Below are 26,392 nucleotides of genomic sequence, written 5' to 3' on the forward strand. Positions count from 1 at the left end.
CTGCAGTCATTATGCCACATAATTGCTCCGCCGCCGAGGTGAAAGGCAGCCAGTTGCCTGGGGGATAAGAAGAGACTATTGCTATATGAAGGATTTGTTTCTTTGCCTCTGTCTCTCCCTAGTCACTCATATCCCTAAAATTAATATTGTATTTGAATCCAGTCCTGCTATTCTTATGCAGGCTAACATTGTTATTACTTATTATTTGGATGTGAAGTCATTTATTTTTAGTTTTGATGTCCAGGCTGTCAAGCTAAATTTCATTGTGTACTGCCACACACGATTTTTAACTGCCATTTAAACTTGATTCAAAATCCAAATTATGAAGAGAACATGTTCAAAGGAATGGGCTGACAGGAAGTATAGCTACAATTTTTATTTCCCAGGAAATCAAAGTATAGATCTTGTTATTGTTCTGTGGTGGAGATATGTGCAGTTTTCATACCTCATAATCTTTTTTGTATTGGCTGGACACTGTGATTCAGAAACAGAAAAAGGGGGGCTATTTATGCATATGAGCAGCCCTTAGGGTGCAAAACAAAGGCATTCACTTCCAGAAATGATAGAGCACAGAACTAGCTCAAGTGACTGTTGTAAATTCCTGAATGATTTGTACTCCATTTTCCAGTAGATTCTATTGTGACGGATGGTGGAAGTAAAAATGAGGAATCTATCCCTGCAACACAAACCTTGGCTCTTTCACTGAACAGTTAATAAATCAGTCACTGCCATGTGATAATAATTACCATCCAATACTTTCGGGGTGATTCCACCTCAGTGGCATACTCGTTAGGAGCCTAAAATACTTCATATTTAAATGTATTCCAAATAGCAAGTGCTTAATGTTTCTTTTACAGAAAATTAAAAACTAGGCTAAAATTCCATATGAGAGACTATGTTTATGTTCAGCTTTCCTATTCTTATTCAAAGTCCTGCACTGAGCCTAACTGGGACTCTGTTGGTAGGCCAGAGGAAGTGCTAATGCTTTAAAGCTGTTGAACTTGACCATACACTTTTATTTCTATAAACTCAATCTAATAGTCTTTCAGATATAGAAAGAGATAGTGATTATCTGTAATATTAACATTGGGACAGTTAATGGGGAGCCCATTAATTCACAGAAGCCCCAAAAGGAGTAGGAGGTCACCTCCAGCCTTTCTGGTAGGCCATTGCAGTTCATCCAGTCAATGTGATACTGAACCCAGTAGCAAGATTAAAAAAAAAAATTATACTGTGAGATTTTCAATCTCACTTTGTAGAAATCAAGAGATATAACTCCATTCAGTAGCTAAAGTGGTTAATCACTCTCTCTATTAAAATATTTACTGAATGTCTTATTCAAAATTGGTTCTTGTTATGGCTTTCCACACTAGATTAAAGATATCTATCTCCCAGAATATTTGTTCTTTTTTTATTGTCTTGTAATTGAGTTCTTTCTCAGTAGTTTTTAGCAAAATTAACAGATCCCTTAACATATCCCTGGTCTCTCCACAAGCTTTCTGTGTGTACAGGGCTCTTTGCTTTTATCACAGGTAAGTAATGACATCGGTTATCTAAGCAGTGTTTTGTATAAAGTTAACCTCTTTTTCAGGGGGCAAGGAGGCATAGCTGTTGTAATGGGCAGCTAAGATTGATTTTTTTTTTAGTTCTGTTTTGCTTGGGGTTTTTTAATTACAAGAAAGGGCTGCATTCTTTTTTTCATTTAGTATTTAGTTGGGATTTTTTGAGCATATCTCTGAAGTACTTGTGATCATCTTTTGGTTACATATCTTGATCATTATTTACCACTGTGAATGGATTAAGCATTTCTATTATCCAAGTATGCTTATAACTTATTCGTTAGGGAAAAATTTATTAGGTCTTTATCAAGTCATGATATAAAACATTCAAGATCTGACAGTGCAGTGGAGTTCAGCTGGACTATGTGTTCAGACAACCAGCCATGCCACGTGGGCTGTAGGTATCAGAAACATACTCCAGCTAGGTACCACAACATGGCTTGCCTAGGCTGCTTCTGCTTCATGAATGATCTTGCATGCTCCCCTTCTGCATTCCACATAGCAGTGCAGATTCATTCAAACTCAGAACTCTCATTTTCCTTCCTGAAAAACAAAATGTTCAGCAAAGGAAATTGGTAAAAACACCTATATATCCTTCAGCTTGTTAAACAGACATATTTAGAAATCTAGTGAGTAGAAAAGGGAGATGAGGATTTTTTCTCTTGAGACAACTAAAGATCTTGTCACCAGTCTGCATAGATGTTACACTTTACACAGTATTTTTTTCCTGTAAAATACAGTTTCTCATCCTGTCCTCTTCCATAATTTACCTTTGCTTTCATACTGTGTTCTGCCCCAAATAGCTGTTCACTGCAGACCAGCTGTTGCTACTAAAACACAGCAGCCTGTATAGACAGGTCATGAAGCTTGAGATTTTGTGAAGGAGGTCAAGTAGGGACCAGGTTGCTCTGGAAAGTTTTAGTGTCTCTCCATCTTTGGAGATATTGAAACCTCAGCTGGATGTGGTCCTGAGTAATCCTCTCCAGACAGCCCTGCAGCTGAGCAGGGGAATTGGACCAGATAATCTCCAGAGGATCATTCCAAACTCATGCTTTCTGTAATTCAAGGATGCAGAAGAGCCATGTGACTTGCAAAATCTTTTTACATAAAGGGTATAAACATATAAAATTATCTATTGTCATCATTTGGTAGGAAATAATTTTACAGTGAAATCAAATATAATAATCTGCATTACCATTTGTAAAGAATTTTATTTTGCTTCATCATATGTGTGTGGGGTGGGTTGTTTGTTTGTTTCTGGGATCTGGAGATTTTTTTGTTTCTGGGGCTTATTGGTCTTTTTTTTTTGTTGTTTTGTGTTGGGTATTTTTGGTTGTTTCTCTTTTTTTTTTTTGGTGGGGGGAGATAAAAAATGCACATCTTCTTAGCTAATTGTAGGCCATAATATTTTAGTCAATAGGAGCAGATTCAAAATATTTTCTGCTAAATAAAGGTATTTAAACCAGATTTCCAAAGAGGCCAGCCACAGAAACTTCAACAACACGACCTAAAGATTGCTTTGAAAAAAATCCTGATTTAAGATTAATCACAAAAACACTCAGAGAGGAAAGAAGGAGAGTTTCATTTTCTTGTCCTCATGGTGGGTTTTGATCGTTCCTAATCTCTAATATTAAAACTATTTTAATTCTAAATATGTTTATTTTGTCATGGTGGCTGATTTTGTTCTAGAAATGTAATGAATATTTGGAAGAAATGTTGACTATTGTGTGGGTGATGGTTTTCCCACATGGAAGTACAGCTGCTGTGTTGCTTTTGTCTGGATGTTGGCTCCTGTTCTCCTTTCTGTACACACTCCATTGCATGTTCCTTTCCAAGAGCATCCTTATGTAATTTATAACAGGAAGTAGCAACAGTTTTAAAACAAAAATGTTGCCTATATTTTTTGTAGAGATATCTTAGTTTCAGACAAACTAGCATATTGAATTATGTATTGCAGTAGTAAAAATAATATTAGTTTTCCTAAGAATACAGTGCTTAGTTTGGTGTGCAGCTGCCATAATTACTTAAGAAAAGAACTGATGTGTTTGAATTAGCACTCTGTGCATTTACATACACAGACTTGTGCATACACAGACACACACTGAGGGGTCATAAATTAAAGAAAATTGGGAATTTCTGTCCAGCTCGAATAGTTAAACCCCATGCCTGTATTCAAAACTTTGGTGAGCAGGATTTCAGAGGGACTGAAAATAAAGAATAATTTATAATTACACAGTCTGTAATTAAATAATGAAAATTAATTTAATTGTGACAGTAGTTCTTTGCTTGACTATTGAATAAGTTACTTGACATTTTTCAGCAATATTCTTGGCTTTAAATTTGAATCAATATATAAAATAACAGAGAAAATACTGCACTAGGGAACATTCTATCCAGGATTTTCATAAAAGAGAGAAATCTAATATTATACCCTGCTATTAATTAACATTAGATTTACTATCTGAAAGAAGGTGTTTAAAATTCTGCAAAATGAGACATGTTTATCTTTTTATAGTCTCTTTCTCATAATCTTCATTTTCCAAAGGCATTAAGGGACCTTATGTTTGCAAAGTGGAAATTATTAAGGATAATTAAGATGAAAGTTTTGTTTGACAGAGGAATTCTCATGATGTTTGGAAAGATCAGCTTGAATCTAATCTCAGTTCACACTGTTGCTTTTTAGAATGAAATGCTGTGTAATAAAACCACAAACAGCCAAGTCAGACTTCAAAACTGCAGACATTACTTGTGTCCCTTAAAAAAGAAGAAAAATTAGACCTCCCAACCTTTTGTGGATTTAGTAACGGACAAATGTATAGAAGATAAGATTGAATTAAATTATTACTTTGAGGAAATAGAACTGAATGGGAGGTACAAACTTACACTAACTTACAAAGAAAAGGTTGCAGATGGCATAGAAAAGATCCCAAAAACTCAGGTGAAAAAGAAACCACTTGAAACAGATGGAGACAGAGGTTCTATTGAAGAGTTTTTTTGCCAACGTTAAGTTCTTATTTGTAGATGAAATATTTCAACTGAAATCTTGTTGAAGTTAACAGGACTTTTCTTGTTTTTTTAAATTGGTCTGTAATGTCCCTAAAACATTAACTTGTGACTAGTCAAATTGGTTGTGAATAGTCCAAATTGGGAGGCAGACTGAGGTTCCCATATCCTGGCCATGATGCAGTAGAAGCTAACCTCTTTTGACTTGAAATTGCTTCCTACTGAGCAAATATTTGATATTCCATCTACCAGTGTTCATTTTTCTAAGGTTCTTGAGCTGTAACTGGATAGCCAGATCCTGAGTCCAATTGCATTTCCAAGATAGTCATCTGACTCAGTGTTCTTGCTCCTCTCCTGCTCATTGAAGGGATCCATTTGCAGTGGAACTCAGATGTTACTCTGTTTTCCTGCACTACCCAGCTTGTGCTCAGCTTGTGTTGCCTAAAAATTTGAGAAGAAATCTGAGACATACCTAGCTCCTATCTGCCTGTTTCCAGTGAAAGAATGACCGTGCCACATTGACATCTGCCCCAGGTGCCAGATGGGCAGCCTGTGGGAAGATGCTGAGCTGCTGGTCTTTTTTTTTTTCCCGTGTGTTCAGTCTACAAGGACGAAATGTAGTAAATGCTTTCTTTATATGCAGTCTTCTAAATATATACTACCTACTATACTGTTTAGTTTGAGCCAGAAATGTATATACAGAATATAGAACTGGAAAAAAAAAAAAAAAGTGTGTAAGGGAGAGGGGTGTTTCTGAGTTTCCATTCAGCCCTTTATGTTTGCCAACGGAACTTCTCTGCTCCCAGTTATAAACTCTGAGTCAGTAGCATCAGCTATAATTTCTGTCTGGAGAGATGGAGGGAGGAGAAACTGTCTTTCTCACAAGCTTTTCCTTTATTGGAACACTGAGGTCACCAACGTTATACTGCATGGCAGGGCAGCTGGAAATGGGGACTGGATCACTGAGGGGTGGAGCAGTCCTAGAGACAGGCTGTTATGGCATGGGTTGTAAGTGTGGGCTGTAAGGTGCTGCTCAGTGGCAGCCTTTTATTTAAGCCCAACATCATCTCTGTTTGGGGCTTTATTAACTGAGCTACAATCCTTGGTAGCTTTTCATAGCTGTTCCCCATTGAATGTGAAAGCTTCCTTTGCATATTCACCCTCTCTCTCCCCAGTCTTTACTCTTTATATTCAGTTCTTTGATCAGTCATCCACTAAGTTTTTTAAATATTCAGCTTTTTAAAATTACCAACCACTTACATACCTGCTTAATATGTCACTTTACCAGGAAAGTAATAAGAAGATGAAAGGAGGAAAGTGACTTTTGTGTAGAAATATGGCTCAAGGTCTGAGTGGAGAAAAAAATAGTCCTACTTTATTATGTCTCATCATCTCTGAAATTATGTAGTTATTTTTCAGTCAACAAATTAACTGTGATTTTTCCATCTGAAAATTATGAATTGGTTTTGGTCTGCCTTTCACTCATCATATCATACCATTACAGGAAAAACTGGAGTTCATAATGATATTGTGGAAACTGCTGATCAAAGCTTGTTTACACGGACTGTGTTCGCTGATTTGCCAAAGTTGTCTCATACAGATGCACTTTAATGATTATTCTCTGCAAAACTGATTTTTCAAAAAGATTCTTCGTTCTGATTACTCTGTAATCTTAGTTATCCTTGAGACTGTGGGATTACATACATATTTGTTTAAAAGTATGTTCTACGTTATTATGATTAAAAATGTTCCATGAAAGGAAGATATTGAGGGTAAAAAAAAAAAGCTTATTCATAAGGAAATATTAATTATAGCTGTAAGTCTAGTTAGTCTGATTAAAACCTTATAAAAAGTTCTCAATGAATGGCTGTGAAAATTCTAAAATGAGGAATTTTAATTCATCACTAGATATTCAATGGCAGGAATTAAATATATAGGCTTTTACCCTGAAAATGTCTCTATTACAAATAAGTTGTATGGATATGTAGAGATTTAATTTAAGATTAATTTTACATTTTAGCATTTACAAACAGGATTTGTATTGTTTTGATAGCTAAGGAACATATTTTCAAAATGTGTGACTAACAAATTGAGTGCTTCTCATCCAGCAATCTTCCCTGGGATGTTTTACCTACAAGCAAGTATTCCCATAAGTAGGAAACCAGTGCAATTGGGATCTAAGTCTTCCTTTGGGATTTATTCTGACAGTATAAACCTCTAGTCAGATTCAAGTGTTCAACTTCTTTAAAAAAATAGTGATAAAATAGTCCTTTCTTTCCTCATAATGGGAAATTACTTTCAAAATCATACTGTGCAGAATTAAAATTCATCTTAGAACTGTAATTCTCACCATTTAAATAAGAGCTATTAGGTAAGCAAATACAAAGGAATAAAAGGAGTACTGTAAGTCAGTTTTACAAGTTTCATGGTTCTGAATTCTGCACAGTTGGACTCACAGTAACTGAGGTTTCTAATTCATAAATTAAGGAATCTGAAATACATTCAGATTTAAATGTTTAATGTATTTTTTCCACTGTGTGAGACATGTTGAAGAAAGTGTAGTTTGAAGGCTATGATCTGATCTTTAATTAGTCATTGATAGGAGCTTCTGCTATTCAGGAACCATTAATACATTCAATCTCTTATGTTGTGAAACACACTGACAGCCATGCAAATACAAAAGTGTCTGAATACTATACACAAATGTATTCTTTTTATATTAAGTGAGTCTAGGAAGACAGGAGGCTTTCTATGGGGAATAAATAAATTTGATATTTCGTCCTTCTATTATAACAGTGAGTTTGCTGCTGACTGAGCAGAGACCAACAGTAGGTCCTGTGATTCTACCCTAAGAACTAAATGACAAATTTTGATGATGCAGTTAGTGCTGTTCCGTCTTACCTCTTCCTCAGGGAAAATAAATACACAGTGAAAAGCATTTTTATATTGGTGCAGCTATAGCTGCATTCATGCTAGCAATTCCATTGTAATAAAAAAAGAAAATGGGAAAAATAAGTACGTTATCTTGAACCAACACTACTATTAGAAAAAGTTTCCATCTTTATGCTTCTTTTTAAGAAAATAGAGAAACATCACACTGTTAGGGGTAAACTAGAAAAGGGGTTTGTGTTCGATTTGCTATTAGTTTCCAATAGTGTTCCTAATACAAATGGGCTTCTAATTAATCTTTTCTAATTTGTATCTTTTCTTTCTTTTACTTTGTTAACTTAATTTCAAATCCAAACAGAGCAATGTGCCAAAGCAGCTCAAGCCCCAGCGCAGGTAATAGGAATCTGGGCAGCATTTTCTGTCAAGCCATGAAGGCCTGTCTGGGAATTCATATTTCAGGCAGTAAGTTTCAGGAAGACCTTCCCAAAGCAAATACCTCTCTGGCCTGTAGCTGGCATTGCCATTGAAGGGTCAGAGCCATGCAATAGCTCCAGCCTTACCAGCAGGTATCTATTCCAAACAGTTGGTTCAATGATTGTATATACTATTGTCCTTTGGAATGAGGGGAGAACTGTGACCTGACATCTTCCTCCTTACAGGTAACTTTCATTGCTGTGCACTGTGAATCACCTCCTTCCATTCACTGCTTCATGGATGTATTTACACTGCTTCATAGATACATTTAAATTGAAAACACCCATTTTTAAATACTTTTGTAGGCTTGTCAACATATTTTAGAGATATGACAATTTCTCTCTCTTGGTTTACTGAAAGGATAGGCCTTGTTATCAGCAATTATGCAAATAGAGATCAGTATGGAGAAATTTAAAACAATCCATTTATGAGATAATACACCAATTTCACCAAGGTAAAAAAGAAAACAAAAATCTAAATTGTTTGTTTGACTGCTTTTATTTTTATTTAGATTGCTCTATAAAGTGCTGATAATATGTTCTTGTAGTATACAAATCACAAAGGAATTGTGCTTGAAAGTACAAAACCAAAGATAGTCAGGGGTTCTGGTTTTAAACTATGTTTGTAATTCTGCTTTTTAGCTTTGAAAAAAGCAAATGCCATCTTTCACCTTTGCATTTTTAGGAAGGTCATATTAATATCAGTAGCTATCAAGTAAGGTTATGTAGGTTTGTGTGGTTATGTAGGTTATTAGTCAAAATTCTTTATCAGCCTCCCTATAGAACTACTGGGGACTTCAGCAGGAGCACTGGGCGTGATCATTTCTGCTTGTCCTGCAGCACACACTGTGTTCCTGCCAAGGAGGTGTTTCTGTCCCTTACCTGCCCATGGATTGCGATGTGTGACTAGAGCAGCTGCAGGACACCATCTAGTGGTGCCGAGCCCGAGCTAATTCCAGACTTACTTTAACTTTCTTCGCATCTTTTTAGCTCATATTCCTTCTCAAAACCACGGCCACCACAAGTGGAAATTCTGGTGCATTCAGAGCTATCCAGAGTCTTCCCACACTGAACAATTAAGCATCACATTGATCATGCCTTAAACAATACGGCCATCGCACCCTTCCTTCTTCTGCAAAGGTACAGGAAGGTGCTTGGCAATTTTGGGGTTTGGATTATGAGAATGTATGGGTTTGGGGTACGAACACAGATATTGTGGAAGAATTCCTCACAGCATTTAGAATTCTGGGTGAAATGGAGAGTATCTAAAAGTAGGAAAAACGGTATCTAAAGGTTATTTAAAGAATCACAGAATGAACTAGGTTGGAAAAGACCTCTGAGTTCATAAAATGTTTGCTACAGGTACCAACCATAGTGAAAGAAATCTTTCATGAGATAAATAATATACAAAAAGCATTCTAGGCCTGATTAATCTCTTATACTGGTTAAAATACAAAGATTTGTTAACTAGATTTATTTAATATTTGGTATGACTAGGAAGGGAATCTAAAAAGCATTTAAGAAAATTTATTACACAAAAGCTTTTTTCTTTTTAGAGTATTATTCCTCTAGTTAGCAAAATAGGAAACTTTGGATTATAGTGGGGTTTGGAGAATTAACAATGTTTTGTTCAAAGGCCTGATAAAAGTATTCCTCACAATCCTTCCTATCAAAGTCAAAATTTTATTCCCATTGTAATATAGTTTCGCAACAACCCAACCTGAACATATACAGTCAACACCAAAATGTTGTTCAAGCCGCAGAATTTTGCAGAGTAAGATCTATGACATCTGCATAGCTTGTAAGGGAGGATTTCATTATCACCTTTCATTCCTCAGCAGGGTCAGGACCTGATACAGGCAAGACACTTTGAGGAATGGTTAGGTCTGAAAAGCCCACTGATGGAAGTAACCATGTAAAAAAGATTTCTGGAAACACAACCTTCAAAGGAGAGTTGGTGGGAAGAGATTTAGAGCAGGAAAAAGAAAATAGTAGGAAAGAGATTAAGAAAAAAAAAAGGGAGCTAACAAGTGACTGCTCCTACTGCATGTAGCAGTGGAAGGCAGATAATTTAGGATATGAGCTTAAAGGGAAGTTGTGCAGCACTTCAGTGGTGCAGGCAAGGAGCTTGAATTTGAAACACAGAAGAACAGGAAATTGCCAAAGGGTTTTAGAAACTCGAGACAGTGGTTTACCAGAATAATAACGTTACTAACTGACTGAAGACTTTAAAGTGGCATTTTGAGGACAGGGGATAGAAGGTTACAATAATTGAGACAAAGTGATAACCTTAGCATGGTATTTTTGCCCATAGCTTAGGAACAAAAATAAATCCACCCTACATGCATTGATTTTTGAAATTCTCTGTAATTTTTATATTTGAGATAGCATGGATTTTCTTGTCATCTTCCAAACCTTGACAAATTACTTCAGTTTTGGTATAGCACTTCTGTAATTGTTCTACTGGGCTCAGAAAAAGTCTAATTACAAATGAAAACTAATGCCTGAGGTTTGTTCTTTTTTCCTCCTTATCTTCAGCAGATTTTAGAGGTAGATTTTGTATATCTGTGTGTATGTATTGTTAATATCAATTTTCACTGTGTGTGTACGTATCCACTCAGCAATAGTATCAGAAGCTGGTATTATTCATTTTAAAAGGAGGTTTTAAAGTGTGCCAGCAAGTGTACTCTTGTGGCCAATAAGGCCAGTGGGATCCTGGGGTTCGTTAGGAAGAGCATTGCCAGCAGGTCAGGGGGTGCCCTTCTACTCAGCCCTGCTGAGGCACATCTGGGCTACTGTGTCCAGTTCTGGGCTCCTCAGCACAAGAGAGTCATGGAGCTCCTGGAGAAGGTGCATCCAACAGATATGACGAAGGGACTGGAGCATCTCTCTTACAAGGAAAGGCTGAGTGGGCCAGGGCTGTTCAGCCTTAAGAAGAGATGGCTGAGAGGGGCCCTCATTCCTGTCTGTCCGTGTCTGCAGGGAGGGCTCAGAGCAGGGACCAGGCTCTGCTCCGTGGTGCCCAGCAATGGGACAAGAGGAACCGGCACAAACTGATGCCCAGGAAGCTCCACCTGGACATGAGCAAGAACTTCTTTGCTCTGCAGTGCCCGAGCACTGAACAGATTGGCCAGAGGCTGTGGAGTCTCCCTCACTGGGGATATTCCAGAACTGTCTGGACACAATCCTGTGCCCTGAGCTCTGGGTAATTCTGCTTGAGCAGGGAGGTTGGACCAGGTGACCCACTATGGTCCGTTCCAACCTGACCCATTCTGTGATTCTGTAGAAAAAAAAAAAAAAAACAGTTGAAATATGTTTTTTAAATGTCCATTTGTAGTAGCCTGCGAGAAAGAGTGATGAAAGCCTATGACTGATTACGTCACCTCTAGTAGGAGGTTGGAGTTCTTGGCTCATACAGGCAGCGTTAGCTGCAAAATTTTGGAGAGGCTGAGTGGATGCCTCCGGGTACACACACATACGGTGTTCACCGAGCTGCAGCGCACCGCAGGGCGGTCGCTGTGCCGCTGCCTCTCGCTGTACGGTGCCAGAACGCGTCGCCGCGGCTGTCACGGATCGCACTGCCACAGCTCCGCCCTTCCTGCCCCTCCCCAGGCTCTTCCAGGTAACCCGGCATGCCGACCCCCTCCCTCAGCCCGACCGTCCCCGCTCCGCCCGCCCCGCGGCCCCGCCAGCCTGCGCTCGGACACGGGGCAGTGCCGGACGAGCCCTCGGGCCCCGCCCCAGGCGGCCGCTCGAGCCCGCCGGCCAATGGCGTGCGTCCCCGCGCGCCCCACCGGCCAATGAGAACTGCTCGTTTCTCTAAGCTCCACCCCCGGCGCTGTCAGCCAGCTGAGAGAGTGACAGGTGCACCTGCGCGGTCCCATTGGTCCGCCTGCCACAAGACGGACAGACCCTCGGACCAATCGCCGCGCGCGGGGCGGGGCCCTCAGCGCTCTCGCAGTGACGGTGCCGGGGCGGCCCCGGCGCGTCTGGGCCCGTCCCGAGCTGTGAGTGGCGGCTGCGGCCGCGCCGCCCGCCCCGCGGGGTGGAACCGGTAGCGGCGGGCGGCGATTGGCCGCGGGGGGCGGCCCGGATGTGCGGCCCGAGGGGCGGGCGGTAAATGGGGCTGTGCCGGGGGTAGCGGGAGCGGCGGCGGCGGCGGGGCCTGGGCCGCGCGGGGGAGCGGCGGAGCCTCGGTGGGTGAGCCAGAGGGGCCACAGCGTCCGGCCCTGCCCGGGCTTATCCCTGCCTGGCGGAACGAAGGCGGTGGGCGCGGGAGTCCCGTCCCCGCGGCGCGGGAGGGTGGCGGGGCTGTTCTGTCCCTGAGGGGCTGCGGGGTGCCTGCGCCCGTGGGGCCGTCGCCTGTCGCCGGGAGGGGCTGGGCCCGTTGGGGCGCCCCGCGCGGGGGGCGAGAGGCACCGCGGGCTCGGGCAGCGCCGGGCGCGGGGCGGCTGCCAGCGGGGCCCTGCCCGGCCCGGCGGCTTCCGACCCTCTCCGCCCGTTGCTCCCCTCCCTGCGAACGGCGTCGCGCTGCGGTGTACGGCTCGGCTGCGGCCGCGGTGGAAAACACCGCGGAGACCGCTCGGGCTCTGCAGGAGTGCTCTTAACCTCCTGTGACCCCCTGGCTGACAGGTCCCTCTGGACCAACCTGTGCTATGGGACTCGGCCGGCCATCGCCCTATGTCCCTTAGCCTGCTGAATCTAAGAGCAGGTCTCGTTGACGTAGATTGCAGTTTCGTAGAGGAGTGAACTCGTAGCAGCAGGTGTTGGTATGGAACGCGTAACTCGCCTGTGGAAGAAGAGTTGGCGAACAGGCTTGACTGGTCAGTGTTCCTGTTCACCGCCACCAGCGGCTCCCGCGTTGTCCGGCAGATTAAAGTGTGAGCGAGTGAGGAGGGCCTTGGGTCCAAAGCAGATCAGGAGTGGCTGTGCTGAGGAGAAATAAGTTCTAGTGTAAACTGACATCTGCAGGTGTTGGACAAGCACATAATACTGTGTGTTCAACATACACTGTTCTCTGGTGCTCTGCTGAAGTAGCTCGGTTTGTTCTCAGGTGTAGGAGTGGTTCCCTTTGATTTGTTGATGTTTCCAGGAAACCTTCAGAAGAGTGCTCTGTTCCAGGCAGATAAAGTTTTTTTCACATTGCTTTAGTGTTGTGTTTGATCAAATAACTCTGTTGGTGAGAGGAGAAAAATATGACACATACTGCGATAGTGGGTAAAATGAGACATTTTTTTATGAGACTACCTAATGTAAGGAAAAGGTGCAGAAGCAAAGTACTTAAATGTTATGGTTTTGCTAGTGATAACTTCGGTTTTTTGAAGCCTTTTAGAGTGCTGATGAAGTATCAGATGACTTTACACTTGCTCTGAGTGCTGGCATATATTGCGGACATGAAGTTATGCCTGGCAGCAGGTGGTTTTTGGTCTTAATGTGGTGCTGTGGACAAGTTAAATGGCCTTTCCAAGAAGCAGTATTTGAAGTAATGTTTCTTCACAAGTTTGTGTTTTGTCTTTGTTTAGTTGCTGTTTTACTAGAAAGAAAGCACTAGAGAAGAAGGTAGCCGTAAAAAGCACATGGGAGGAGGACAGCTTAGGAGGGTTGCTGTTAATTGCTATTCTTAAAGCAGGAGAAATTAGTGGAATGTACTACTGAGTGACACACTATCGTGCCTCCTCTGGATGAGGTACTATGAATGTTGACAGTGTGAAACGAGAGAGAGGGAGATGGCTTTGAATGTTTTTATCCTCTTTCCGTAAAATGGGGAGAGTGTATTGGGTTAGTTTGGGAAGCTGATGGATTTAGTAGTTACAGCACTGTAAGATGCTGCAGTGGTGGGTGCCTTGGGGTAGACACTGAGCCCTGCGTAAGAGTGAATGCCTAAACTGCCTAGAAATTCCACTTAATGGTATCAGGACTTAGCTCTCTGTCTGCTGCAGACGTAGTGAGAAGTAGAATAGGCAGTCTAATGTAAATTTGCTGTTACTTGGTTATTTTTAATACCGGTTTTAATCATTTTTGTGATTAGTTATGGGTAGTAAATTGCAAGGCGAAGGTACTAGAGAGCATAAGCAATTGTGGGTAAGTTTCCTTTAGAGCTATGATTCTCCACTTAGATGTTGCATAGGAGTGAATGTGATTAAAAATAAACTCTTAAAACACTTTGAAAGGCTTCTTAAATGACCCTCTTCTCTGAGCTCAGGTTTTGCGTTCTCCACTGTAAATAGTATTTTAACAGGTGTATGAGACTGGAGGCAGTTTAACAATAAATTTAGGACAATACTATGTATGATTTATAACTGGCAAGCAACTGGATAAAAGATGTCTGTGCAAGAGAACCCCTGGAAGTTATTCTTTAACTTAACCAGACATAAAATGTTTTATTTGCTCTTAACAGCATGTAAGTAGGCACGATAATGAAAGGCCTTTCAGCAGAGCTGGAAGTGTACTGAGATATACAGCTGCTTTCTGAAAGATGGATCTGCTGACTGAACTGCATCTACCATCAGTTACCAAGCTTCTAGAAAAGTTCCCTGTTTCCCTGGGAATAGGTTGGGCTGGTTTTTACCTACGTATGTCATACTTTGTCCTGCTGACTCCTGTTCTCCTATCTCTGGTTCCGGGATAATGCAGCTTGTATTACCTAGTCATAAAAAACAGCAGCCCAAAACAAACAAAATACTCCCGCCCCAATCCCATAATCACTCCAGATTCCAGCTAATTGTCTTCCAACCTGTACCTCAACTTCCAGCACTTTTCCCTCTTGTCAGAGCCCAAGCACTCAGGTGCTCTTTGTGCGTCAGTTCCTCTGCCCTCTGGTTACACCAGAGTTTTCCCAAGGAAATGTCTCGTACCTTCCTGGCCTAGTCTTCCTGTCTTACTTAGTCTGGCTGGTTTGATGGAAAAGGCCTGTGGCACAGCCCTCTGGCATGACTCTGCTTTCCAGACAAGAGATGGGGAAAAGTGAAAACATCTCCCTGCTTTCACAGGGCAGTAGCTGCGCTTTGACTTTCTCTCTTCAGTGGCTCAGAATGATGTGAGACTGGCTGCTGAAGAGGAAAAGTACCTGGAGGAACCTGTTGCGTATAGGAATGTTTGAGATGATTCTGAGTGGGGAGATTAATTATTTTTCATCCCTTTTCTGAAAGGTTCTTGCATTTTTTTGAATGCATGGCTGCTGCATAGCTTAGAAGACTATGATTTGTTATTAATGTTTTTTTTAAATATTTAGCATTCCTAGACTTACTGAGGATAAATTGTCTGCATTTTGTATTTTTTGGTTTTTTTTTTTTTTTTCTTTTAAAAAGATTGGCATTTATTTTAATTTTAGGAAGATTTTGGTCATCATCTTTCCATTTTCTCTATAAACTTATCAATGGTGAACAGATGCTGCTGTCCTTACTGTAGTAAAAATGTAGTGTTGACCACAGTAGAAGCCTGTGCCACTGGCTCTGTCTCTCTCACATCCCATTAATTTTCTTCATCAATGTTGTGCAACTTTCTATTAAAAAAACTGTGTAAAGTGCCTCAAAACCTTAGGTGATGGAGCCAAAAATGGGAGGGTGAAATGAGGAAGGAAAGTAGGAGAACTGGAGAGGAGAAAAGAGTGGAGGCAATAGGGTGTGCCAGACGAGGTGCTATAGACCAGAGTTCTTCAACCAGCAATAGCAAGACTTAAAAAAAAAAAAAGAGGAGAGCGAGGACATACACAGTAGATGACACTGAAACACCAAATACTGCTGAAGTCCTTGTTATTGAGCTGCTGATCTAAAGAGCACTAAGCCTTAGTGCTCATGATGAAACCATTAAATAAGCTACAGAGAAGCTTCTGTGTTCTATGGCTTTGTCTGTTCCTGGTGGTGTTCCAATGCAGATGAAAACAAAATGACACATGATGTGAACTCAATGAAAGGATCATCTCTGTTACCGGGAATGACAGAATTTCTCAAACTGGGACACTTCAGAAGTGTGCAAAGTCAACAGTGTCTGCAAGGGACAGCACTTAGCAGGGTCCTAGTTCTGTCTGGTGCTGGACTGAAATGGGGAGGTGATAACTTTAATATTTGCTTGTGTAGAGGGTCTTCCTTAACTCTGTTGAGCCAAGAGATGATCCTTTTTTTCTTCTCATTGACAAAATGAGCATGGAATGCAGAATGTAGTCTTTCTAGCAGAAAGAAGACAGAGATTCACATGGAAAAATAGACATATGTTATTCTTCTGGAGCATATAATAGAGCTTTGGCATTTTTAAATCTTTTTGGTCTTGCCTACGTGAAGTTATCTTCTGAAGTTACAGAAATGTAATGCTGGCTGCAGAATTAGATCTGAATCCTATTTATATACTGAGTCCTGTTTATCTGTTAAAATGCATGTTCATTCTGTGTACTTTTAGGGTATAAATCCGAAGGGCCTGAGGACACACTGAAGACACAGAAAAGTTGCAGGCCTTTATTTGGAATACACGTTATGAACCCTTTCTGGAGCATGTCTACAGGTTCTGTACGCAAGGTATTTAATGAATGGATGCCAGAAAGTGTTGTCATGCTTGGGAGGGGTGGTAGCAGTGCTGGAAAAAAAGCCATCAGGTGATCTGCAAATAGTGTTTTACTGTGTCTTTATCCTGAGGGTTGTGATCACCTTCAGTGAAAGTGTAAACTGGCTTTGAGCTGTGTTGACTGGAATGTACCTGTGCATAGAGTCTACTCCAGAATTTGTTGGCTTTTCTTATATGAAGCATCTTTAAATAGGAAATGTGAAACAAATGTGTTCAAGTGGTTGAAGCACTTTTTTGTTAGGACGTTTTAGTGACTTATATAGAGCTTAGCCAGGTGCAATGAGCTTTGACAGAACTGTGCCTCCATAGTGCTGTTGCTACAACTTGAGGTTGTAGCAGTAATAAAAGCGTGGGAGTTCTAGGGTTAATCACTTCTCAGGTGTTCAGTACTAGGGCAAATTATGTAACTTTAATCATGAGGCATTGTTACTAGTCTGGGTCTTGGGCACTTCAAAACACTGTAGCTTAAATCGTGCCTTTAGTCACCACACGTAGCCTAAGCACAAGTCTGTAGCCTGCAGGTTTATCTTTGCAATCTCTAGAATGATTTTGGGGTCTGTGTGTAGTACAGTGTTTGCTGGCAATGGGTTGGTTTTTTTTTCTCTTCTAAGAAAAGATAGCAAAGGCATAAAAGGGTTCCTAGGGTAAAACTATTTAAACTTGATACCACTGCCAAGTGGTGATTTTCACTGTGGGGGTGAGCTATAGGATCAGTTCCAAGTGGAATATTGATGTCTTAAGCACAGGCAGAAAGTGAAATAAGTGAAACTTGGCGTTTTTATCTCAATTTTACTACACCACTTCTAAAGAGTCTTTGAAGTCTACAGTGTAAGGATGCTTGTCGGTAGAAATGATTTATCTTGATGCACTGTGTGCTAGAAATAGATTGACTTGTAAGCTGATGTTGTATACTGTCTGGTTTCAGGTTCTAAATAAATGTAAGCCTCCTTAAGCATTTGTCCTAATCTGCAGATTTCCTATTCAGCATTGAATACTTTTGTACTTGTAGGTTGAGTTTAATTGAACAAAAGTCTATTTAGAAACAAAAAGACAAGGGACCCCTCCCATGCCCTCCCCCAAGCAATGGAACACCAAAACCCAAGATATGTTTCATTGCCCTAACTTGTAATTGGCATAATTTGGGTTTAAACCTGTGTTAAAATATGTTCATATGTTAAATGTTTCTGAAATATGGCCTGTGATCTCATGGCTTCTCCTTTGATTTGACAGAGAGCTGACACTGAAGAGAAAACTTTGAGTGGAGAGCTGCGAACCAGTCCCCTGCGAGCCTCTGCAAAGAAACAGTTGCCTTCTATCCCAAAGAATGCTGTGCCAATAACCAAGCCTGCTTCACCTGCCACCTCCTCCCAGTCCACAAATGGAACACATGCTTCTTATGGGCCATTTTACTTGGAGTATTCGCTTCTTGCAGAATTGTAGGTGTTCACTTTTTTATCTTCTTTAGTCACTGGGCTTACGCTTCAGTTAGGAAAAAACACTGCAGGGGCCTAGTTCTTGCGTGGTGTCTCTGCCATAGCCCTTGAAGGCGGTAAAACATTGTCTGCAAAGTTCTTTCTCTGGAGCAGCAATCTCAGTCCCTTGAGACAGAAAGGGAAAAGAAAGTGTGATGAGATTTTAAGGGGCATTTTTAGATGTCATTCTCTGAATTATTAAATTTCTTAATCTTGAAGTAAACACACTGTGAATTTAGGTATCCTGACCAGTTATCCTAATGGCTTTTTGGTCAGAAATACCAAATAATTGAAACAAGTATTAAAATAGAAGCAAGCAGATGTTGAGTGGGAAGATGCTCATGAATATATGGTGCTATCTAATGGAGTTAGGATGTGGGAGCTTCCTTCAGTTGTCACATGAAACGCTAGAACACCACCTGATACAGTTGATCAAGTGGATGTTGGAAAGACTATATTCATTTCTGTGATATTTAACATGAAACTTAGGAGGGAGGAGTTGCATTTGACCCAGTCTGGTGATTTGTTGGAGCATAAAAATCTCTGTCCTCAAAACTTTCTAGTTATATAACTGGTTAGTGCGACAAAGCTGAAGGGACTTCCTCTGTAACAGACGTGCTGGATTCCCAAGTATGTAGTGCCTTTTGGAATGAAATCCCTGGAGTCCTTATGCAATGGAGTCTCAGTTTGTGTATTTAACTGTTAAATTGAAAGTGAGAACTCTCAAAACATTTATCTCTTTCTCAGGGAATTAACCCTGACTTTTTGATTCAAGAAAGATGTGTTTCTTCTGAGTGAATATATTGGTACGATAATACAAATTCATTATTAGGGAACTAATAACCAATATTAGGGAAACTGTAAGCAGGGAACTGTGTTAATGTTTTGCTTTATAATTGTTGTTTATTTGTGTGAGCATGTAGAATTCAGTTTAATGGACCCATATACCAAGTAACTGGAAAACCTGTGAAGTAAATAATTAGGTTTTTGGTTTGTTTTCGCCATTGCCAGAGTAATTTCAGCTTGACCTGCAGCACGGTGTCATCTAAAACTGAAAAGCTGCTTGTTTAAATTTGAGGTTGAAGTTTGGTCACATTTCAGCAGCAACTACAATTGACTGTGAATCTGTGTTCAAAATTACTTAACTGGATTTTTTTTTTCTTCCTTACTTTGAAACTGGGGATTCAGTAGAAAATTGTAAATTTCTGTACTGACATACATTAAATGCTGAGTTTACTGAGGGAAGAGTTTATTTCTGCTTCTCTATTTAGTTTTATCAAGAGGAATAGTGTTTTCTGTTAGTAAATCTTTAAGTGGAGTGCCGCAAAAAGCAGGAGGGAAAGAGTGTGATTTTACTTTATTTGTCACCTCCTTCAGTGAGCAGCCTTGGGAATTGAGAGTACGTTTGTGGAGGAAGGCCCTGTTGGGCTGTGGGTGGTACATTCTGGGTTTGCTGTGTCAGTGTAGTTGTGGAGCTCTCTGAATGCTGACTCTGATTGCAGTACCTTGGTTGTGAAGCAGAAGTTGCCAGGTGTCTATGTGCAGCCCTCGTACCGATCAGCATTAAGTAAGCTTAAACTCAACTTTTAAATTTTTTTATATACATATATTTTGAAATTCTTTCACTCAAGCAAACTTTCTCACTTGCAGTGTGGTTTGGTGTAATATTCATAAGAAATGGGCTCTACCAGGATGGTGTATTTAAGTTCACTGTCTATATTCCTGATAATTACCCAGATGGAGACTGCCCGGTAAGTGGCTGTGCCTTGGTTTTTTTTTTTTTTTTTCTTTCCTGGTGGTATAAGTATGGCTTTTTGTTAAAGCTGATACACCAATTAGCTTCTTTTTTCCTTGAACTCATTTTGTTCACTTGGCTGGGCTCATTTGCAATGTCTTGTACACATTTGCAAGCTGCTGTGGAGGAATTACATTACTCTGATTACTGAGACTGGTGTGGAGTGAACTTCCTGAGGTCAGATGCATTAGTGTTAAGTAATCAAACAGTTCTTTCCCTCCACTCTTGATTTGCTACTTCCTCAGCAGGAAGTTAACACTGAAACACTTAAAGAGGTATCAGAATTCTGAGTTGTGATATAATGGAATGTAAAATCCAGACACCTGTGCTGTGCTTGCTGTAATACTGCAGGATTTCTCAATTGTCTCTTCTAAATTACATTGAAACAAAGAACTAAAAATTTGAGGAGAACGTGGTGAAGCAAAGGGAAAAGGAGATAGGCAGTATGGTGTTATCTTCCATCTCTGTTTTCTCTTTTTCTCTTTAGTGAAAAGTTTCCAAGTTATTAGACTAGTTTAAAAAAATATTTTGTGGCAGTCTGACTCTTCAGAGCAGAGCAGCTCACCCTCTTGGCCAACTTCTTTAAAAGGAAGATTCGAGGGCAGGTGCACACAACTGCTGTGTTGGGTAGCTGCCTGCTTGGTGTCAAGTTTTATGTAAAGCTATCATTTTTAAAAGAACAGGACTAGTAGGAAAGAGTGCCTTTTAAAGGTTAGACTTTAGTATCTGTCAGCCAGCCAACATTCTTTTGCTAGAAGAGGGCTTTAGAACATTCCTCTTGAAACTTAAGTTTTCTTTTGGAAGAATGTGTGAACACTGGAGGAAATGAGCTGTACAGAGGCAAAGACACTAGGGTATCACTGCGCAGTTTACTTAAAAGTGAGTAGGATAAAAAAGGTATCAATTGTAGCTCAAGTATGTAAAAAGCTTTCAGTCACAAATAGCTAAACCAGAAAAACTCCTTTAATCTGATCTTATCTGATATTATTACCTGTGTTGGCACTAGTGCCTGTGCAGTTAACTGGATTAGTTTCCTGATTTGGTGATAACATGTGAGAGAGGACAAGACCCTGCATGTTACACAGGTGTGTTGGGTTACAGTTTCACAGCTGGTAGAAATCACTTGCAGTTACTTTCTTTTAATACAGTGACAACTGATTAGTATTTGGCAGGAACATTTGACTGACCATCACCCAGTGGTGTTGGCATTAGGATTGAAGATGTCATCATGATTTTTTTTTTTTTTTTCTAATGCAGCGCTTGGTTTTTGACCTGCCTGTCTTCCACCCTCTAGTGGACCCTTTATCTGGTGAACTGGATGTGAAAAGAGCATTTGCAAAATGGAGGTTAGTGCTGACAAATTGATGTATAATTTATAAAGTTTGTTCTATTCTTCATTGTGCTTTTTTTTTTTTTTTTTTTTAGGCGAAATCATAATCACATATGGCAGGTGTTAATGTATGCTCGCAGAGTCTTCTACAAGATTGATACAACCAGTCCTCTGAACCCCGAGGCTGCAGTGCTGTGAGTATCTTCCATGTGTATAGGCATGGCCTCTTAAGAGGTTTTGGCATAGATTTGCAAAAACAAGAGGTCTGTAAAATTGTCTACTCGTGGTCTCTGCCTCCAGGCTTGGTTGCGTTAGGAGGTCGAGTTGGGGCTTTGCCGAGTCTGTCTGTGCTTCTAGAGCAAACGCATGGCTCCTTGCAATTACTTAACACGACTTACTTCTGTCTTGCAGGTATGAAAAGGATGTTCAGCTGTTCAAAAGTAAAGTGGTAGACAGTGTCAAACTATGCAGTAGTCATTTATTTGATCAGCCCAAAATAGAGGACCCCTATGCAATCATGTGAGTACTCTGAGCAAGTTCACCCTGTCCTAATGTTTTGAGAGCAAATTTTGGTGTAGTTGCTGATGGCAGCCTTTCTCTGTCAGGCTAACTGACCTGCTTTTTCTTTAGAAAAATCTGAAAACAATAACCAAACAAGCCTCAGAACAAGCAAAAAGCCCTGAAGCGCCCACCTCCCTCAAGCAGAAATGCCCATTAATTAATATTGCTTTCTGTCTTTTCAGAACTCAGTTTGCATGACTGTAGCTTTGGTTTTCTAAAGCTTGCCTGCATGGAGGATGGAGCAGTCAGCTTCATGGTGAATGAGAGTAGTTTTTCATGTCACATGTTCTGAATTTCCAGTTCTCAGTATGAACAGAAATGAAAACCTAAACATTTAGTGTTGAAAAGATCCATGACAATATGAATTTAGTTCTTAACTGTGTGTTTTAACACTGAATACTCACTTAAAATTTACTTAAAATTCAACAAAATAAGCAAAGTAAAATCACTGCTTTCTGCTCTGTCTGTGCTGTAGTTTGCAAAAATGCCAAGTAAGAATTAACTATACTTTTTCCATAGTTTTTCTCCGTGGAATCCAGCTATACATGATGAAGCTAGAGAGAAGATGTTGACTCAGAAGGTACTTGCAAAGTTCACATTCTCACTCTAGGAAGGGTTTATTGCCTGATACAGGAAGAAAGATTCTCTGTCTGTGTGCTAGAGAGACCTTTTTCCACCCCTCTTTTGGCTCAGCAGGAATGCTGAACTGCTGTGATCTCCTAACGAAGCAGTTATGTCACTGTTCTAACTTCAGAGTGTTAAGCAATTAGTCACTTAGCCAGAAAGCTTCATTAGTACAGTTCTTGGCACACAGCAGATTTTTTTTTTTTTGTTTATGGATGGAAGGGACAAAGAGATTCACTGGCTGCCTGTTAGGTTGTTCTGCACTTGTCATGGCTGTTACCATTTCTGCATTACCTGACAGTCTGCAGCTTCTTGGGTTTCTTCTGTTGAGAGTCTTTCATTACTGAATCAAAGCTTCAGCACTTTCTTCTCCTTGCAAAGTTTCTGAAGCAGCACAAGCACAGTCTCTTACTTCTCTGATGCTGTTGATTTCTAATGAGACATCAGCTCACCAAAAGGTGCTGAGAGTTCCTTCCATCACAGAGTGCTCTTACTGACAGAGAAGAACGTGTTGGCTCATAGAGCTTTCACCTGATGGGGTGATGGGATGTGATTTGGGGTGGGAGCTGTTCATGGTTTGTTTTGTTTTCTTATTTTAATTACTGCTTTGCACTTGACAAGAGCTGCCACACAGCAATTCTGGGTCTGTGCTGAGTGGCCTGACAAGTCAATCCACTTGTAGTACAAAGGGATTCTGAAACAGTGGTTGCTGTCTTAGCTGGACTGACAAGGAAATGCACTCTGAATGTTTTAGTTACTGACTTGGGCTAAAGCTGTGCTGTCGATTGCTGGGGTTTTGTGTAATGAAAAATTATTTTTTTGTCAGTTCAAACTTGTCTTCCGCACTGCAAGGTTTATCTCGTGTTCTTGCATGTCTTCTGGCATGAATGAGGTTTTAAAATTTATCTTAATACAATACACTGCCTGAGCTCAATGTGGCAGTGCACCCAACTGCCAGTCTCATTACAGCCTTGGAACACACAGGAAAATATTTTGGTCAGATTGACTTCTTGATGTTCTTACAAAACTTAAGAAATACTTTTGACACTTCTTTTCTTCCTCCCTTTCTCCTTCATTCTTCATCTCCTTCTTTCTTACCCTTTAAATCAAAGAGAAATAATAGGTCAAGGTGCCTGAAATGGAAAGGGTCTGATGTTGTCTCAGAGACTGATAGCAAACTGACTTTTCTTTTGTCCTCTTTTCTTAGAGAGATGCATGTTGATTTCTTTTTAGGTGAAAACGAACATCTTCAGTAATTATTGCATCCATGGTACTTAGTTGCTCCTGTCATGTGTTGATAGGAATGTCCCAGCTTCTGTGCCATAGGAGATTTGTCCCAAAATTCCAGTGTAGCTGAGAACATTCCCTGTAAAAACAAGTTCCCAAACCTTCCTACAGCCCTGGATCCTCTTTATTACCTCTGTGATTCCTATTCCTTGGGAAACAGCTAGGCCATTCTGGAGCTGCAGCCCAGGAAGGGCAGTGATGTCCCAGTTCCCTTCTGAGCACGTGGCTTTTCCAGGGTGTGGTTCCTGTGTGTGGCATGGGAGAGGCAGCTGCCACTGCCAGGCTCAGGCTTAACTCCATCCCTCTTGTTTGTTGTTGTCCAACGTGTTACGGCAGGCCTGTCACACAGCGTCACCTTTGGCACAAAGCGTGGGCAAGGGCAGCAGTGCAGCTTCTCTTTTCTTGCTGCCGTAATTTACTTTGTCAAGCAAAAGACTTTTCATGGTGCAACCAAGTCTGCTCTTGCAATTATCATTTTCTAGAGCTCAACACACCATTCCAGGTTTGATGTCGTTGTCTTACGCTTCCTGGTATTAAAAAAACCCTGCCAGCTCTTTTGCTGCTTTGGCCAGCTAGAGTAATGTCTAATTTACTGATCTCTTTAACTACTTTGAATCTACAGATGCTCCAAGTTGTATCTTTGTTCTTCAATTTGAAGTGATTTTTTTTTTTTTTTTTTTTGGTCTTCTAAATTGCAATAGGCAGTTAAAATGTTGGGTGCACTGTTGGGTAATAGTTACTGTTCAAGCATTTAACTGTGACAAATGCCCAGGGAAAGGAAGGACCATCCTTGGAAAGCATTAGGAAACTCCCAGGTTTAGCAAAGGCATTAATTGCTACTTTTGCACATTAATTTGGGTTCCCAGCCACCTGTGGGGTGCAGTGGTCCTCCCCAGCATGCCCTGCATCACCAGGCAGAACTACAGGTGCAGTGTAGGGGGAGTGTTTGGGGGAGTGTTTGGATTGACACTTCTTTCTGTAGAGCCAAGAAATGTGGTGAAGAGCAGTGCAGTGATGCTGGGCTGGGGCCTACAAGCAGAAGGAGTATCCTTGAGTCTTTATGGTGGCACAGGGCAGCTGTACCCAAGTAAAGTCCTTAAAACTCCTGTGTTGTCAGGGTAGTTCTGCAGATGCCACACACATTCCCAGAAATGAAACCAGTGGCCATCTTGCTGTTCCTCTTTGAGGAGAGGAAATGGTGCAAGCCTCTTTTTTGCGTATTTGCTAAAGGTAAAATGAATGGAGGGGGAGTTGAGAGGGTTTGGGTATCTAAAAATTGTAACTTTAACTTTGTTCTCCCCAGAAGAAGCCAGAAGATCAGCACTGCAAAAGCATGCATGTCTCTGGCCTGTCCTGGGTGAAGCCTGGCTCAGTCCAGCCCTTCAGCAAAGAAGAGAAGACGATGCCCACTTAAGCTGTCCTGGACACTGGTGCACAAAACACTTTCTGGGGGTGGAGGGAATGTAACGGAGGGAGAAACAGCAAAGCAGCAGTTTCCTTCTTGACTACAGATTAGTAAAACCTGAATGGTAGCAGTGACTCCAGTAAACCTGTTCAATGGATTACTGACTCTTAATGTTTTACATATGCATTAGGTTTTAAAGGCTTGCCTGGAGTTTGGAAGTCTCTCTTGAACACTACAGTACTTCTACCTGAAGACTGTCTAGGGTGGGTAATTCCTCAGGGCTCTGAAATGCCTGGAGGTTTTGGGTTGGTTTTTAAGCTTTTATTTTTTCCCTCCAGGAATAGCAATTTTTTTAAAAAAATCTTAAATTACTGGCAGAAATATTAGTATTGGAAATACGATGCTGGAGTTAAGCTGTGTTCATGTAAACTAATATAGCAGAGTTAAACACTATATTTAATGGTTTTAAATACTTTTGGTTTCTATTGTAAATATGTTAGGATTTGAAACTGTAAATAGACGGTTCATTGACTCCATTTAGCACTTTCCAGAAGTAAAGCTGGGGATGATGTATGATGTATTATTGATTTGTAAATGGATACTGTCACTAAAGCGCACATTAGTCTGACAGGGTGAAAGTAGAATGTCAGGCTTGTTAGACTTTTAGTACAGAAACACTAAAATCAAAGCTTTTAATGGTGGTCTCTTGAGCTAATAAATTCTTAGAGGGTTTTAGATTCCCTAGGTGTCTAGGGGATTTCTTAGGGTAGCTTGACTAATGTGTGTTAATAGTGACATCTTAAAATAAAAAGAAACCATGCTCTAGCTTTTGTCCCTGTTAGTCTGTGCTGTGGATGTTTAGTGAAGAGTGGGAGCACCTGGCTACATGGGTACTTGTCTGCACAGGTGTTTGGGATGTTCATGGGATGCCAGGAGCAGCCCTGTACATAAGAGACTTGTGTTCCACACACAGGAAAACCTCTCCAAAACACAAGTGAACTTGGGAGAGACTCTTATAATTTTCACATGAGTTTTCCTAATGCCACAGCCTGGTGTGATGCCTCTTCTTGCCTCCTGGGATTGTCCTATCAAAATCTGTGGTGTTAACCCCTTGGAGCTGGGCTGCTGTTCATTTGGCTCCCCTTGCCTGTACTGGTGGATTAATGCCAACCCAGCTGCCTTGGAACAGCCTGTAGTGACTCACGTGAACATGAGGTGGTATTTCAGGAGGTGTGATGTGGGGTTTGTGTTGAGTTTGTGTTTTTATCTGGCAGGCTAAATTCACTTGTCGTTAACAACCTTTCACTGTTCTGTTTGAGAACAACTGCTTGGCTTCTAAGGAAATAGACGAAGACTTCCCCAGTAGTGTCATACACTCAGTAACAGGAAAATGAGATGGCTTTGTGGCACTTGCCTCAGTCAGTGTTCTGAGTGGCATTCA

General features: G+C 40.9%; 1 protein-coding gene across 3 annotated transcripts; it reads left to right on the top strand.

Moving 5' to 3' along the window:
• The first annotated feature begins 12,078 nt into the window (after window positions 1-12,078).
• LOC125331959 (AKT interacting protein) lies at window positions 12,079-25,776 on the top strand. Of its 3 annotated transcripts, none has more exons than XM_048316422.1 (10): window positions 12,079-12,120; window positions 16,316-16,431; window positions 17,708-17,913; window positions 19,452-19,516; window positions 19,600-19,700; window positions 21,002-21,090; window positions 21,170-21,268; window positions 21,486-21,593; window positions 22,155-22,215; window positions 24,850-25,776. In XM_048316422.1, exons 2-10 carry the CDS (start codon window positions 16,390-16,392, stop codon window positions 24,958-24,960), a joined length of 882 nt encoding a protein of 293 aa, XP_048172379.1. In that variant the 5' UTR covers window positions 12,079-12,120; window positions 16,316-16,389; the 3' UTR covers window positions 24,961-25,776. The 3 variants fall into 3 exon arrangements, with proteins under 3 accessions (XP_048172379.1, XP_048172378.1, XP_048172377.1); XM_048316421.1 differs by lacking the exon at window positions 12,079-12,120 and adding an exon at window positions 15,947-15,971 and having other exon boundaries at window positions 24,853-25,776; XM_048316420.1 differs by lacking the exon at window positions 12,079-12,120 and adding an exon at window positions 15,948-15,971.
• Window positions 25,777-26,392: the final 616 nt, after the last annotated feature.

The sequence above is a fragment of the Corvus hawaiiensis genome, chromosome 12 (assembly GCF_020740725.1).
Source record: "Corvus hawaiiensis isolate bCorHaw1 chromosome 12, bCorHaw1.pri.cur, whole genome shotgun sequence".
In the NCBI taxonomy this organism is placed as follows: Eukaryota; Metazoa; Chordata; class Aves; order Passeriformes; family Corvidae; genus Corvus; species Corvus hawaiiensis.

Bases quoted from the DNA above. Each gene is read 5' to 3' on its own strand.
- LOC125331959 (XM_048316422.1), top strand. From the start codon at position 16,390: ATGAACCCTTTCTGGAGCATGTCTACAGGTTCTGTACGCAAG. The intron at 16,432-17,707 runs GTATTTAATGAA...TTGATTTGACAG, and splicing joins CTACAGGTTCTGTACGCAAG to AGAGCTGACACTGAAGAGAA. The intron at 19,701-21,001 runs GTAAGTGGCTGT...TTTCTAATGCAG, and splicing joins ACCCAGATGGAGACTGCCCG to CGCTTGGTTTTTGACCTGCC.